This window comes from Triticum aestivum, chromosome 2A (assembly GCF_018294505.1).
Source record: "Triticum aestivum cultivar Chinese Spring chromosome 2A, IWGSC CS RefSeq v2.1, whole genome shotgun sequence".
NCBI classification, from domain to species: domain Eukaryota; kingdom Viridiplantae; phylum Streptophyta; class Magnoliopsida; order Poales; family Poaceae; genus Triticum; species Triticum aestivum.
The window spans coordinates 706,886,156-706,902,347 of NC_057797.1; the positions used below are offsets into that span (position 1 = coordinate 706,886,156).

Sequence of the window (16,192 nt, forward strand, 5' to 3'; positions counted from 1 at the left end):
CCCTTGGACCGAAGCGTGCACGGCAGCCCCGATTGTGAGACCATCTGGCAGCCTCCCGGTCCCGGTTAAACAACGCGCATCCCGTGAGCGGAGCCGCACCCCTCTCCCCAAAGTTTTGAGCGTGCCAAATCTCCAGCGGCCGGATGCATGGCTTGTACTATTGCATGTGGGCGCTGCTGCGTGACAGGCTGATGATGATTCGTTTGATTGCGCAGACAAGACGTGTACGCGTGCCAAGCTCCCGCTGTCTCGGCTGGTGGTACCAGGGTGCGGCCTGGCGCCGTGGCGCGCATGCACGGCACGTCCCTCCTGTGTACGGAGCACCGACCGGTGAAAAAGTGCACCCACATATTTTCTGGTTTTCTTCTGTGCTTATTTTTCTTCTTCTGAAAAAGGACACGAATGATAGTACACCGCCAAGCTTGTTTTGTGACATCTCTCGTCATTATAGCATCCTGACCATGTGCGCCTCCATTATGCAGTGCTGGAACCCTAGTTACCAGCACTAAGACGTTTGCATTGGTTTAATCCAAAGGTGGATTTTATTTTTTAAGAAATCCATAGGCAGATTTGATGCCCTCGTTCCCGACAAGTGGCACAGCGGATGCTTGTGCGTAAATTATTGACGCCCATACTTACCCCTGCTCCTTCTTTTGCTACTCCCTTAGTTCCAAAATAATAAGTCTTTTCGGAGGCTTCGTGCAAACTACTCCATACAAAACAAAATGAGTGAATCCATACTTTAAAATATGTGTACATTCATATGTAGTCTTTCACAGCATTTCCAGTCCTGATCAATCGTCTGGTTTTCTATACGTGGACATGGACATTTTATAGAGACTCATATGTCCTCTTCGTTTTATAAATAAAGAACACACCCACGTCCCTCATAACTCCTCCCGTTGTCGTTCTCGTCGCGGTGGAGCCGACTGCGTGGCCCACCTTAGCCATCGAGCCAACCACCGCAGTACACCCAAGCATGCTGGAATGAACTACTCCCATCGTCCATGGTTAGACAGACCCAGACCGCGCACCGGACCATGGTTTCCCAGGCCGCCAGCTCCAGTGCACCAATAATGGCCTCCCCTTCCTCCATTTCCCCCATATATACCCACCCTCCCGCATCGCACCGCTGCACCAAACTCACCCACTTTCCTTCCTCCCGCCAAGAGCAGCAGCGAACGCAACCTGTGAGCTCTAGCTCTGAAGCTCAAGCTCGAGCTTGCTAGCAGAGCCACGTAGCAATACCATGGCGGCATCGGTGGCCTGCGCCTTCTTCTTCGACGCCGAGCCGGCCGGCGAGCCCGGCAAGCACGCGCTGGACGCGTGCGCGCTCTGCGCCAAGCGGCTGGCGCGCGACAGCGACGTCTTCATGTACCGAGGGGACACGCCCTTCTGCAGCGAGGAGTGCCGCCACGAGCAGATGCACCTCGACGCCGTCTCCGCCAGGCAGGCCGCGCGGAGGCTGCAGCGCTTCTCGCCGGAGACGGAGTCCCAGTCCCACCGTGGGCAGCGGCCGTCCAGGAAGGTGTCCATCGCCAGCTAGCCGCGGAAAGTTTTGTTTGGATCTACAATATCTGTATTCTGAAGAAAACAACATCTGTATTCTGAAGAACCATCGTTGTTGTTTTGGAAGGCAGTGCAGGGCACGGCAGCATCAGGTGGCAGGTGCCTGCAGCTTCCCGTATGTGTCCATGGCAAGCTAATTAAGCTGGCCGGGTGCCTGAAGATTCTTGGTTGATCTGTGCTGTGCCGTTGATTTGATTTTGTTGGAAAGAAAATAGAAAAGGCCATGGATCTGAAGGAGGCAATCAAACATGATTCACAATTTGTTCAACTTCAGTGTGGGCCACCCGTGTGCGCCGTCTCTTATTTCGTTTCCCTGAATGATTGGATCCTGTTTGGTTTTTGGTACGACATGCTAGGGACACTCTGCAACAGCACTGCACTGTTAAAATGGAATTGATACAAAACTAGGATATAAATTATCATGTTTCCTGAATGAGCCCTGAATTTTATGATTTCGCTCTAAATCTTTTGAGATTTTTTATTATGTGTAAGCGTGATGACCAGTTTGATGCTTCTGCCTTTGGCTTCCCACATGGGTGATTGAGGAATCTTACGATATTACTGACCATTCCCAACAAATTGTACCATTGTGATGTTTCTTTTTCTATCGAGAGAGATGCCAACTTACCCCAATAAGGTGCAATAGTTGCTCAAAGTATCAAAGGAGCACACGACGACCCATCTTCAGTGACTCCCACACTAGGCACGTGCCCCCTCTTCTTCCTCTGTCGTTCCACCTCAGTCGTTCCCACGATGGGAGGGGGCTGCGACTTCAAGGCTTTGGTGGGGTTAGGAATAAATTTAAGTTTGTCTTTGATCGGCAGTGGCGATACGATAGTGTCGTTCTCGACGTGGAATAACGTCTCCCTCCTCGTCCTCGTCGGAATGTGTGGTGGATTATGAGTCCCTAGCTCTGGTTCTTCGAGTCTCGCCTTTTTTCTGCAGATTTGTTTGTATCACTGACGCTATCGCGCGGAGTGAAGAATGTCACCGTATCTGAGCCTCCCCCCTCGCGTCGTCCTCCCCAGGGCGACCCGAGGGCTCCTAGGGTTTCCCTAGGCGCCGCCCCCCCACCCCCCCTGCCGTCACCCGAGGGAGTCGTCGGGCGTCGCCTGGGCGACTGCCGATGACGGTGGCGGCGGGGCTTCGTCGCTTCGCCCGTTGTGGCATTGGACCTTGGAAACCTGGGCGGCGGCCCGGTCGGTGAGGCGGTGCTGTCCTTTCGCTGGCGGCGCGCGCGGGAGGTGATGGCCGGCCCCCTTGGCTGCTCGGGCAGCGAGGTCCCGGCGGGTAGTGGTCGCGACGCGGCGAGGTTCCTCCTCCTCTGCTCCAGATCAAAAGGTCAGGTTTTTCCCCCTCTCTGCTCTCCTCGCTGGATTCGCCTGATTCCGAGCCTCTGGTCGCCGGATCTGGTGCCGGTAGGGTGATCCCCGAGCAGGTAGTGCTGGACGAGCCCGGGGGAAACCCTTGTTGCTATTTCCAACGCGGCGGCGGCAGCGCCCTTTTGCGTCGTTCTACTCGTTGGAGTCGTAGCCGTGGGCTCTCCTCCACACCCCAGCCATGCCTCCCGGGCGAAAGCTCAAATCCCGGCCTGGGATGGGCGGCGGCGACGCTTGGTGCGTCGTGCCCTCCTTGGAGGCGCCGTCTGGGGAGGTTTGGTGCTTTGGGGGCGTGTAGCAGTTGTAGGTGGGTGCCTGGCGTCTATGGATTCCGTGGCGTCCCTTCTGTGCAGGTCTCAGATCCAGCCACAAGTGCTCTGCGGTGGTGTTTGCGATGTCCTGGCGGGTCGGCGCCCTCGAGTATGGGCGGAATGGGATCGGGTTCCCTTCTCGGCAGCAGCAACGCCGCAGGTGCCGATTCGGCTGGTTCTTGAGTTCCTTGTTCCTAATCTTTGCCATGTGGCTCGATAGCTTATTCCTTTCGGCGACTCTCCCGGCGGCTTACCCTCTTCGATCGGTCTCCTTCGGCGCCTGCGTTGCGGCTTGCGTGTGTGTGCTCCGGCATGATGTGGTTGGCCCCATTGCTGGCCCGGTCTTGAGACCAACCTATGCTCTAGCTCTCGGGTGAGCGTCTCTACACTTTGACGGTGCGGCGCCTTCGAGCCTAGGCGAGGGAAAGGGATCCCCTTCGGTGTTAGAGAAGGCATGTGTTGTGTCATCTCCAGTTTCGGTTTCAGCCATGTGCCCGGCCGATTTTGGCGGCTCCAGATCCTCGTGGCTTCTTCATAGTCGTTTCAGGGCCTTTGTGTAGAGGGCTTAACCTCAATTAGTTGTTCTTTTCCGTTCGCTGGTTGTAGGTGTAGCTTAGTACGCTGTTCTTCTTTCTCCCTTGTATCCTTTAGCCGTTGCTTTGTTCGTGGTCTGCTTTTGTACTCCTGGCCGGTTTATGGCTTTGTTAATTCAAAGTCGGGCTCCTTTGGAGCCTTTGTTCCAAAAAAAAAGAATGTCACCGTGTATTTTGGCCCTCCGTCTCTAGTTCCAACTGATGATAGTTCGCCAGCCTCGCCCGGGTCGAGGCGTGCAACTCCCTCTTGCCGGATCAAGGGCGCTCTATAGTCCATGTTTGATGTTTTCTTTCCCAGGGCGGCGATTTGCCTTTGCGAATTGTGGCCAATGGCATTTTCTAGTCTACATTGATGATTCCCGATCGTTGCTTCTATAGGCTCCTTGATTTCAAAAGTTTGCCCCGCTCAGACGGGGGCCTAGATTTGGCAACAAGCTTTGCCCATGGCGTGTCGCTGATGTATGCGAGAGGAAAAAGACTTCGGCTACTAAAGTAACGGGACGTCTTAGTGCCGATAATTAGGGTTCCAACACTATAACAAACAAACACAAGGAACATGTTGGACAAGCACAGAGGCACCAATAACTTGAATGTGTTTTTCAATTTCTTTAAAGGTGTTTTTGTAAAGTCGTGTGCTACTTAATATAAGGCCTTTGGCCTTTTCACATTCTTTATATTATAAAATTAAGGATGATGCTGATCTTCATGCATAGTCTACACGGTAAGCACGGTACAATCTTAACTTCGTTGCATCGCTAGAGGGTGTGACGATTTGTCTTTCTTATGTATCGACAGTGCGCAGAACCACTTCCCATTGGCTTTGGCTTCACCGTTTAACGATTATTGCGCTCTTTTTTAGTGTGTTTGTGTTGTCAGTTGGCGCCCTAGATATAGTTTGGCGAGGTAGTGTGGGACATTGGTGGTTTTAGCTCGAGTTTCATGAAATTAATATAAGGTTTAGTATTCCATCTAAAGTAGATCATCTTTCTTCTTTTAATAAAAACCGCAGTTGCCTCATGACAAGTTTGGTAAAAGGATGATTGAGCGGATGGAATCCAATCCTTACTTACTCATAGTTGAATTAGTGCACTTTCGAGCCGGAGTGGGAGGGCATGATGAAGCCTTTTATGCTAAACCATACATCACTCTCTTTCCACTGATGACTTCCCCAACTGAAAACCATCATGCTTTTTCGTTGTCACTGTAATGTCAACTCAGCTGATGAGGAAGGCAAAGTTTGGAATTAAACAGCACCTAGTCGAGCCAAGTTCACCATGTCCGAAAAGTAATGTACAGCCAACATGGTGCACAACACCTATATTCCCCTTTACACATCTACATAAATGGAGGTCTAGCCTCATTGGTGTCCCTTCATACTACTAAATATAAATCTTGTAAACTTTGTTGCGAGTGGCGGTGCTACGCACAAAGCTGTGACGCATTGCAGAAGAATCTTGATTCTTTTTTTGTTTTTGGAGATTAATTGCTGCATGTTTGAATCACGGTGGAGAATTGACATCGCAACAAGTGAGTCCTCGAACCGTCATAACAATGACTCAACTTTACGGCAACAAAATGAAATTTGCCCCTTCATGTTTAGGCTTGAATTTGACTGTGCTCATGCTCTAAAGGAAAGCATTCTTACCCTGTCCTTCCTGGTTTCATATTACTCGCAAGTTAACAACAACTATATACATATGCTAAAAACAAATTCGTACGTCGCCAGCAATCACTGGAGAGGGTGATCGAAGCAAGGTGTTCAATGCGTGAGCCGAGCAAGCTAGACGCCAGATCGGAGAAAAATATCACACATTCACACGTCAGACTGGCTGGCCGTACGCTATTTTTTCTGTACTTCTCTGTCCCCACTCATCGCTGAGTAGAGCAAGGACCGGCGCACACATTATTTGGAACGTGGCTAAATAAAGTTGAGATCGAAATAACGAAACATATCCGCGTAGGAGTATGTGCTTTATTATGGGCTATATGAAACTGCAGGAACGATTTAATTTTTAACAGAATAACACATATTCATTTCTTACATGTTATTTTTCGGGCCAGTACATTGATCCATATGTGATCGCTACTCACTTTGACGGATTTCAGGGAGCATATGGTTACTCGGTCTATCCGTTAAAAGACAGTACCGCGGGCTATCTTCAACCGGTTTGGATGACGGTCATGTAATAGGATATGTGTTTAGTTTTCTATCTCTTTTTATTCCGCCGGTTGTGGCTATCCCGTCCTCATATTTTTAGCTCTTTATGAGCCCTTTTACTTTTTGAGATTTAAAGACTTTGTTAAACTGTTTGTTTATTAATAAAATGACCGCATACATTATTATAATGTAGAGACCGGGAATAACCTTCTTTTCGAAAAAAAAAGCCTGGCGCACTCGTTGGTGTCGACATACTAGTAGTACGAGCAATGATGTGCCCCGTCACCACCAAGTAGCCCGTGACTCACTGAGTACTATGCAGCAAGAGATATCGTGCACGTCCTCTCTTTTTCTTCGGAAGCCTCCAATACGTTGCTCGTACTCGATCAGCGGTCGACCGCGAATAATTCCAAGAGATCGCCGTGCGTGCGTGCCCGCAATTTTCACTCTTCTCCTGGAGGAACAGAAAGATGTCGTCGACCTTGTCCCGATGCTCCGATGATTACGTCCGATGCGTCAGTGTTACTACTCGAGGAAGCTGTAAAAAGAAATTGCACGCAGATCTTGAGAAAAGCTCACCGGCAAGAAAGACCGGTGGACTACGAGGTGAGTGCCAATGAAATCTGGAGTTGATCCCTTCAACGCTCAACGGCAACCGCAACTGCAACTGGCTGGCAGCATCTCTTGTTTTTTATCTACCAGACTACCAGCATCCTCCAGCCTGAAGTTTTTAAGACTGCAAATGGCTGCACGCATTGCTTCCAGCGGCCGCAAGCTGGTGCACGCGCTTGAGTGGGGCACGGGCCGAGAGCCTGGACAAGATCTGCAAGTGTGTGCGCGAGTCCACTCTTTACAAGTCGCTGCTGTGCGTATATGGCTGCATGCACACTCGCACGGATCGGCACCACATCTAAGGGTGTGTTTGCTAGGATGCATGAAGGATGCATGAGGGCAAAAGTTCTTAATCCGACCCATTTTTGCTTGTTTGGTAGGGTATATGGGCTCACCTGAGCTATGCTCATCTGATGCATAAAAGTGGCCTCAGCCATGTTGATCTCATGCACCCCACACAGGGTGCATGGAGGCAGCTATGCTGACCCTGACACTCGTTCCCACCGACCAGACCACGTCCAAATATGTTTATTTTTTCAAAAAGAATCAGAATTTCAAAATTTGTTTAAATTTTCGAAAAACTTTAGAATTTCAGAAAAATGAAAAAAAATTGGATTTCAAAATTTTTTAAATTAAAAAAACATAATTTGAAAATTTGTTTGAATTTTCAATAAATATTTGAAATTAATTTTTTCTAAAAAAATCATAAATGTTCGGAATTTCAAAAGGAAATCAAAATTTGTTTGAATTTTGAAAAAATAGAATTTTATTTTTTTTTCAAAATTTAAAAATTTGTTTAAATTTTCAAAAAAGCTCGTAATTTCAGATATGGTCAAATAAAAACAGAATTTCGAAATTTATTTTAATTTTACAAAAAAGTTTAGAATATCAAATTTTATTTAAATTTTCAAAATATGTTTAAATTTGTGTTGACATATTTTCGATTTTGTTCATCATTCAAAAAAAATATTCAGAATTCGAAATTGTTCAGTATGTCTAAACACATGCAGGCTGCCAAACAAAATCTCAGTTCGGCATGTCTCAGCGCATACATCACGGTCAAACAACAGCAACTACATGGACTCAGCATGTCTACACTCAGCATGTATGAGATGAGAACAACTAGGCTAGGTTCATACATGCTACCAAACACACCCTAAGATTGCCTCTCGTGTGGCTGTTAAAAAAAAGATTGCCTCCCATGTGAAAGCATCTATAGCTGGGCGGGCCGCCAGTCACTCACCAGTCACATGATTTTTCGATTCAGATGACCCCTTAAACGGGCCGCAAACGCCCGGATTGACCAGTACCCCTCATATCTAGTCTAAATATAAGGCAGATATACGGGCGCCCGCGCACATTCGGTCGCGTCCGTCATGTAGGACAGACGAAGGGGTCTCATGTGGACTTGCTCGGAAACCCGATGGTCCGATGGACGCCTCCTTCGTCGTCGTGTGGCGCCGCTCCGGCTCACCGCCTGAGACCGAGTCCGCCTATTTAACCCGACTGGCGTCCCGCAACCGAAGCACATCCACCCCCCCCTCTCAGCGCTGCTAGTCTGAACCCATCCACCTCCTCCCTCTCCCGCTCCGGTGCTCTGTCCATGCTCCGGCGCTCCACCATGGTCAGGAGCAAGATCACCTACTACGCAATGCTCACGCCAGAGCGTCGGTACGAGATCCAGGAGGAGATCCAAGCGAGACAAGCTGCACGCGCCACCGTCATCCCTACCGGGCTGCCTCCGGACTCGCTGGAGCCGAATGAGGAGGAGGAGCAGCCGGGGGAAGAGGAGGAAGAGGAGCTGGCTCAGATGGAGGTGGAGGAGGCGGAGCAGCTGGAGCAGGAGTTACCAGGCTTCAACATGGAGCAGGTGGAGGCGGAGTTCGCCGTCGCCTAGTCAGGGGAGATGGCGGAGCAGCAGGCCATCCTGGAGTCCATCCAAGATGACGCCTATGTGGAGGCCAACCGGGTGTTCCTCCGGCAGGAGCAAATGGCGTCCGACGCGCTCTTCGCCAAACTCAACGCAGAGATAGAGGCGGAGGAGGCTGGAGCGGAGCAGTCGGAGGCACGGGAGGAGCCGGAGCTGCAGCTGCCGCCCATACTGCTGGTGCCGGACACAGAGATCGTCAATATCTCCGACAATGAGTAGTTAGGTGATCGATGTAGTATGTAGGTTTAGTTCGTTTGCATGTCCTTGTATGGATTTAAGAATTTGTTATGAGATGTCCGGGTGCAACTACTAAAATTTGAGACATGTCTGGTCATTGCCCGCAAGCGCCTAGGTGCGTTCGGAGGCGTTTGAGAGTCATATTTGACATATCCGGTTGTAGATGCTCTTATGACACTAACTTATAAGGTGACCTCTAGTTTTTTACGTTTTGTTATTCTTTTCTTTCCTTTTCTTCGTCTCGTGTTTGATGGGCATTTCTGTCTATTATTAGCCATGTGGGGCACCTGTCTCGTGTATTGGCAAAAAGCCTGGAGCGCTGATTATCAGCATTACGTGTATACACTAGTTTAAGCAAAGCTGCCTAATGTTATTAGGGCATCTCCACCCGGACCCGCAAACCTCTCCCAACAGTTTGGATCGGAAAAACCATCCAACGCCGACCTATATCTGTCCGCCAAGCGGTCCGGACACGATTTCTCCCGGAAATCGGAGACAAAAATGAGGGAGGTTTGCGGGAATCCGGACCGCTCCCAAGCCCGCTTCTGACCCCCGGAAAAAGCCCTCCCCCTTCCCGTGCGCGCTCTCGCTCGTCGTCACCTGCCCGCATTCATGCCGATGAGCTGTACCACGGTGAAGTTGTTGGCCTCGGCCTGTCTCATATTCACGTGGTAGCCCGTCCACCTCATCCTGCCGTAGACGTCGGCGCTGTTGCTCGTGTTCATGTACTCCTTGAAGCAGAGCGTGCTGATCGTGGTTTGGTTTTTGTCCCACGCGAGCCGCCCCTCGGGCTGCACCACGGCGGCGATGTAGGACTCCATCTACATGAACACCACCTACGAGTACGTCTTCCATGGCCGGCCCAGGAAAGTATGCGTGGCGGTGGCCTTGTCGGTCTGGTTGGCCTGCGCGCGTAGGAGGTCGTCCTGCACGAAGACGTTGCAAAACTGAAAGGAGAAGCCATTGTTGAAGGAGCCGTTGACACATCTCTGGGCCCTGACGGTGTTCTTCTGGCCCGAGAGCGGGTCGAGGACCAGGAGGAGGCAGATCTGGAAAACGGCCATGGCATCTTCGAAGATGAAGCGGGCGGTGCCGGTGACGCGACAGTCGTAATAGAACTGGCGGAGCGTGTGCTGGTACAACGTGTCATGGTGGCCCTCGAAGGCGCAGTGGTAGAAGACGGAGAGGTCCGAGTCGCTCCGTGGCGCCACCGCCTGGTCTCTCTCCGGCCCTGCCGTGTTCTCGAACGTCAAGTCTCGCGTGATGAACCCCGGACCAACCACCGCTGCAATGCATGCATACGTCAGGCCGGTCAGGTGTTTAATCATACCTATGAATATGAAATGACTGGGTTACAATGTTGACAGGGCCGGCCCTAGCATTATGGAGGCCCTAGTGCGATTGAGGTACAAATAGATCTAGAAAAGGGGGGGGGGCATATGCCCCCTGTCCATGTTGATTTTTTGTTATTGAAATCATCTATTTTGTACTCCAGGGTTTTGTTTTAAGGTCATAAGTTTCACCGGACGAAATATCGTCTGGTTTTATGTACAAATTATTCCAGTTTCAATGAAACCGGCCGCGCTTATATGAAAATTCATCTGGTTTGATCAATTTCGTCCAATTGGTTCAAGTAGTTGTCAAAATGTATGCGACTAAGGTTGGATGGCGGTCTCCTGCATCTATATCCGCGGACGGATGCAGGAGAAAATTTACGGATTGCCGTTGGAGATGCCCTTAGGTGCTCCGTGCCTATAGTTTAAGTATTTTGCACTAGGACGTTGCAACCATCGTATCAGAAAAATTTGTAGCTAACCTTGTTGTTTTTGGAAGTGTCATACAGTCCAACAAGGAAACAAGATGCTAGAGTGAAGGTAAATCTTCTGAACTGAAATCATATTGTCATGTTCAAGACATATTCCTGAACTACTCCCTCCGTTCTTAAATATTTATATTTCTAGAGATTTCAACAAGTAACTACAGACGGAACAAAATGAATGAATCTACTCTAAAAAATATGTCTATATACAATACATATGTGGTAGTCCATTTGACATCTCTAACGAGACAAATATTTAGAAACGGGAGGAGTATAATAAACGTTTGTGTGTCTGTATACTTTTTATATACCCTGACAACGCACTGGCATTTAGCCAGTCTACATAAATGGATGTCTAGCCTCATTGGTGTCCCTTCATACTATTGAATTTAAATCTTGTAAACTTTGTTGCGAGTGGCGGTGCTACGCACAAAGCTGTGACGTGTTGCAGAAGAATCTTGATTCCTTTTAAATTTTGGCGATTAATTGTCGCATGTTTGAATCACGGTGGAGAATTGACATCGCAACAAGCGAGTCCTGGCACCGTCAGTAAGAACAACTCAACTTTTTGCTAACAAATTGAAATTTACTGTTCCATGTTTGTGCTTGAATTTGATTGTGCTCATGCTCTAAAGGAAAGCATTCTGACCCTGTCCTTCATGTTTTCATATTACTCACGAGTTAACAACAACTATACCTTTGGTAAAAGCAAGTTCGTACGTCACTACCAATCACTTGTGGAAAGCTAATCGAAGCAAGTCTTGCACTGCGTGGGTCGAGCAAGCTGAGGGTCTGTTTGATTTCAAATAAGTCATCAACTTATAAGTCAAAAAATAAAAAAGTGATTTATTTTGCCAAACAGACCGAACTTATAAATTACCCCAACTTATAAGTCATAAGTTGCTCCACCCCAACTTAAAACTTATAAGTCACCCCTTTTTGCGTGGGTCACATCATCTTTATATAAAAAAACAAAATGAAAAGGTGTGGTCGGGTGACTTATAAGTCAGGTGACAACCAAACAGGCATGACTTATAAATCACTGGTTTTAAATCACCTGACTTATTGGAACCAAACAGACCCTGAACGGCCGAGGGAAGAAAAATATCACAAATTCACACGTCAGATTGGCTGAGCGCGTGCGTCCGTATGTTCTTTTTCTTTTGTGTACGTCTCTCTCGCCACCCATCGCTGAGTCAGAGCCACCAGGAGATGATGCACCATGGCTGCTTGGCGCACTCGTTGGTGTCGGCATACGACGAGCAATGATGTGCCGCGTCACCACTCACCATCAAGTAGCCCGTGCGTGACTCACCGAGTACGCAGCAAGAGATATCGTGCACGTCCTCTCTTTTCTTCGGAAGCCTCCAATACGTTGCTCGTACTCCACACTCCGCAGCCGAGGTTGGCTGTGTCCGGCTCTCCATCAGCAGTCGACCGCGTATACTTCCAAGAGATCGCCGTGCGTGCCAGTGATTTGTACTCCAATATTTTCACTCTTCTCCCGGAGAAAGAGAAAGATGTCGACCGTCTCCCGATGTTCGCGTACTCCGATGATTACTACTCGAGGAAGGAAGCTGTAAAAACAAACTGCGCGCAGATCTCGAGAAAAGCTGCACCCCGGGACGAAGCCTGCCTGCCTGCCTCGCCGGCAGAAAACAACGGTGGACTGCGAGGTGAGTGCCAACGGAATCCTTGAGTTGATCCTTTCAACGCTCAACCGCAACTGCAACTGGCTGGCAGCATCCTCCAGCCTGAAGTTTTTAAGACTGCAAATGGCTGCACGCATCGCTTGCAGCTGCCGCAAGCTGGTGCACGCGCTTCAGCGGCGCACGGGCATGAGCGTATACAGTATCTGCAAGTGTGTGCGCCAGTCCACTCTCCACAAGTTGCTGCTGTGGCGTGCATGCACGCTCACACGCCTCCCTCAACATTCCCTCCCGTATGATGAGTTGATGACACTAACTTAAAGAGGGGACCTTGAGATTTTGTTTTTTTCTTATTTTCTTTTCTTCATCTCCTGTCTGATAGTATAAACAAAATAACACACAGTACACTGCACGATAGGCATTTATGTCTATTATTGGCGCGGGCTAACCATGTGGGGCACCTGTCTCGTATGTTGGCAAAAAGCCTGGCGCGCTAATTATCAGCACTAAGCGTATACACTACCTAATCTTCATCTTATTACTCACACAAGTACAGCCGGAATATATTGGTGCCCAAGTTTCCGACTAGATGCACGACGGAGTCTACTGCAATGCTTATAGACGCGAATACTAAAAGGCGGGGCATGTATCATGTTTTGGTATGATAAGGTGCCAGTCTAGTAGAAGCTGACAGTTCACAAATCGGCTATAGAATGACAAGCTGTCACATTACAAAACACTCCTAGAATTTACTAACTTTTCTATAGCTTGCTAATTGTAGCATTTTTGAGAGTTTTCAAGTACAGCTACATTTCCACTCTTCAGAAAATAGCACAATTTTTATGTTTTGCAGGAAGAAAATAGCACAACTTGCATCAACAGTGACCTTCAAGAGCGATGTCTCCTGGTCGACCTCGCCCGGAAATAGCACGATGATTGCCCGTCGTTTTCCTCCCGGGACGGCCGTCCGACGCGCGATAAGATATTTGCCCGACGCACCATATATACCTGAGCCTCCCACTCTTTTCTCCACCCAACTCGCTCGCTCCCCTCAATTCTTCCCTCTCCCGCAGCACCAAAAGAAGCATTTTTGCTCGAAAGCCACCTGCACACACGTACCATGGCGGCATCAGCGGCCTGCTCCTTCTTCTTCGACGCCGAGCAGCTCGGCGAGCCCGGCATGCCGGCGATGGACGCGTGTGCGCTCTGCGCCAAGCCGCTGGCGCGCGACAGCGACGTCTTCATGTACAGAGGGGACACACCCTACTGTAGCGAGGAGTGCCGCCACGAGGAGATGCACCTCGACGCCGTCTGCGCCAGGCAGGCCGCCCGGAGGCTGCAGAGGTTCTCGGCGGAGACGGAATCCCACCGTGGGCAGCGGCACTCCAGGAAGAAGGTGTCCGTCGCAAGCTAACTGGCCGGAGCGCGTGGGCGAGGAAAGTGTTGTTTGAATCGACAAGATCGGAATTCTGAAGAAACAACATCTGTATTCTGAAGAACCATCGATGTCTCCGTCTCTCCGGCTGGTGCTCTAGCCTAGCCACTAGCTACGGAGGCAAGGCAAGGCAGCATCATCAGGCGGCACCAAGCATAGGTGTCTGTAGCCTCCCATATCTTTCCAGCGCAAGCTGATTAAGCTGCGCGGATGGTGGGAAATCTGTACTTGTTCTCGGCCGGTCTGCGCTGTGCCCATGAATTTGATTTGGTTCGAACCGGAATAGAAAAGGCCATGGATCTGAAGAAAGCAATCAAACATGATTCACATTTTGTTTTAACTTCTATTCGGGTCGCTCTTCAGCGCCCTCTTGTTTTGTTTCGCTTAATGATTGAATGCTGTTTGGTTTTGGGTACCACATGTTAGGGACACTGTGCAACAGCACTGTCACTGTAAAAACAACATGGCAATCGACCTACAAATTATCTTGCCTCTAATTGTTGTTATGCTTTTTGGATTTATAGCGTCTCTAATGTTGCTAGTGATATGCCAATATGATTTCGGCCGGGATTTTATCCATATAATTTTAGTCTGTTCGTTTACTCATTTCATTCCGTGTGTAGCCTATATATGAAAATATTCAAAACATCTTATATTTGTGAATGGGGGAAGTGATTGTGTGTAAGTGAATTGGCCGGTTTGGTGCTTCTACCTTGAGCTTCCCACATGGGTGAACCTTCCAGTTTTACTATATCTCAAGGATATTTCCCGAAAATTTCTACCACTGTGATTTTTCTTCCTTTGGAATATATGTCAAACTTACCCAATTTGGGAGCAATAATTAATCACAATTTCAATTTTAAGATTGAGAACGATCTTGTCATGCCTAGGCTAAACGTCAAACATTTTCATGGCGATCTGTCTTTCTTGATGGGTCGACAAGGCCTAGAACCGATTCACATTGGATCTTGCTGCTCCATCCGTCCTGTGTTGTCAGTCCCCCCTTCCTCACCCATTAGTGAGAGTGTGTGGGTGGTTTTTGCTCAAGTTTACTAAAACAAACAAATTTTGTTAAGTTTTAAGGTTAGATTGTTATTTTCCTCATAAACTGGACCGACTCGCTTCCTCCAATGAAAATTACAAAAATGGTTGCCCGCCAACGAGGTTCCTAAAAGTTAGATATGAGCCGATGAAGTCTAACCCTGATCTACTCGCAGTTGAGTTAATGCACTTTGAGGCATAACAAGTGAAAGGAAATGATGAAGCTTGTCGTCGCCTATTCAACTAAATCATATTATCTGTATCACTCTAATATCAACTCAGTGGAACGTTTGGGTTTAGACACCACCCACTCGAGCCAAATTTCCATGCTGGAAAAGTAATGAACATACAACATGGCACACTTAGAGATTTACCACCGGCGTACATTTGCGATGTAGGCACGAGATTGCGTAAGCTTTCCCAATTAGTGATTTTAGTGGTCAGCTCTCTCGACAATTCATATGCGAAATGTGGACAAGTGTCGACGGATGCTCTTGTCTCCGAAGTTGACTCTCGGTGGTTGGACTGTCTGCTTGGTGTTCGGACGATTTCAGTTTGCATTGTATGCACTTACATCGTCTTTGCTGGTCAGCATTTATTTTTGTGACTATGAACCATAGGGCAAAAACCTCACAGGCTCACAGCCTTGCAACTTTATTTAATGTAGAGCATGAAACGGTACATAGTATACAACTTTATATCAGAAAAAGGAATAAGAGCAAGAACTACAGTGCAACTGACGCTTTAAGGTGGAAGGTGAGAAACCCATTTCAACAAATCATCCCTGAACCTAGACTTAATTCTATGCGCCAGCAAGGTTGTGTCATGCACAAATCCCCTCTTCCACTTATAGAAAGCGGGCCTCTTTTTTCTGAAGATTTTTGCATTCCTAGCGATCCAGATATTCCAGCAAGATAGGAAAACCACTTCAGGAAAGAAAGGTTTTTTAAGGACATATATTTGCTGCCTGGAGCATATGCAGTTTCGGATGAACAGTAAATTGCTAAACAATACTAATATAAATTTAAAAAATCTGGTTCTTTTTACAACACACATCTAGGAATGTTCTACTCCCACTCAAATTTTCGCGAAGAAATAACATTCCATGTGCACATAACAGAAAAAAAACAGTAGCATGAAAAGGTGTTTTTAAGCATTTTGGGCTGCTTGTTTTGTTTTTCTACTGAAAATTCTGTGAATGTGATCTCTTCAAGAAAATTTATACATAGGAAGAACACTCAAGAATGTTTGTCTACAATTTTTTGTGATATTTTTGCCATTTTTCAGAATTTACTGTTCGAACAAGTGCAAGTGCATTTGCGCCTGGGACCAGAAGGGCACTTTTGTTATCGAAATCCTTCCTAGCCTAACTAGCAATACTCCTCATATCATCTTCTGACTGCAAATCCACTTGCAAGTAGTTCCAGGCTCTAATACTAAAATTAAATTGAAAGAACAA

General features: G+C 48.1%; 2 protein-coding genes and 1 pseudogene across 2 annotated transcripts; 2 read left to right on the forward strand and 1 right to left on the reverse strand.

Annotated features, from left to right (window-relative positions):
* Positions 1 to 1,070: 1,070 nt before the first annotated feature.
* Positions 1,071 to 2,002, forward strand: LOC123190393 (FCS-Like Zinc finger 2). The gene has a single exon (XM_044603020.1). It carries the CDS (start codon positions 1,250 to 1,252, stop codon positions 1,544 to 1,546), a length of 297 nt encoding a protein of 98 aa, XP_044458955.1. The 5' UTR covers positions 1,071 to 1,249; the 3' UTR covers positions 1,547 to 2,002.
* A 7,383-nt stretch (positions 2,003 to 9,385) lies between these two features.
* On the reverse strand, positions 9,386 to 10,117 carry LOC123191882 (pectinesterase/pectinesterase inhibitor PPE8B-like; annotated as a pseudogene).
* A 3,159-nt stretch (positions 10,118 to 13,276) lies between these two features.
* LOC123186067 (FCS-Like Zinc finger 2-like) lies at positions 13,277 to 14,175 on the forward strand. The gene has a single exon (XM_044597859.1). It carries the CDS (start codon positions 13,378 to 13,380, stop codon positions 13,669 to 13,671), a length of 294 nt encoding a protein of 97 aa, XP_044453794.1. The 5' UTR covers positions 13,277 to 13,377; the 3' UTR covers positions 13,672 to 14,175.
* Positions 14,176 to 16,192: the final 2,017 nt, after the last annotated feature.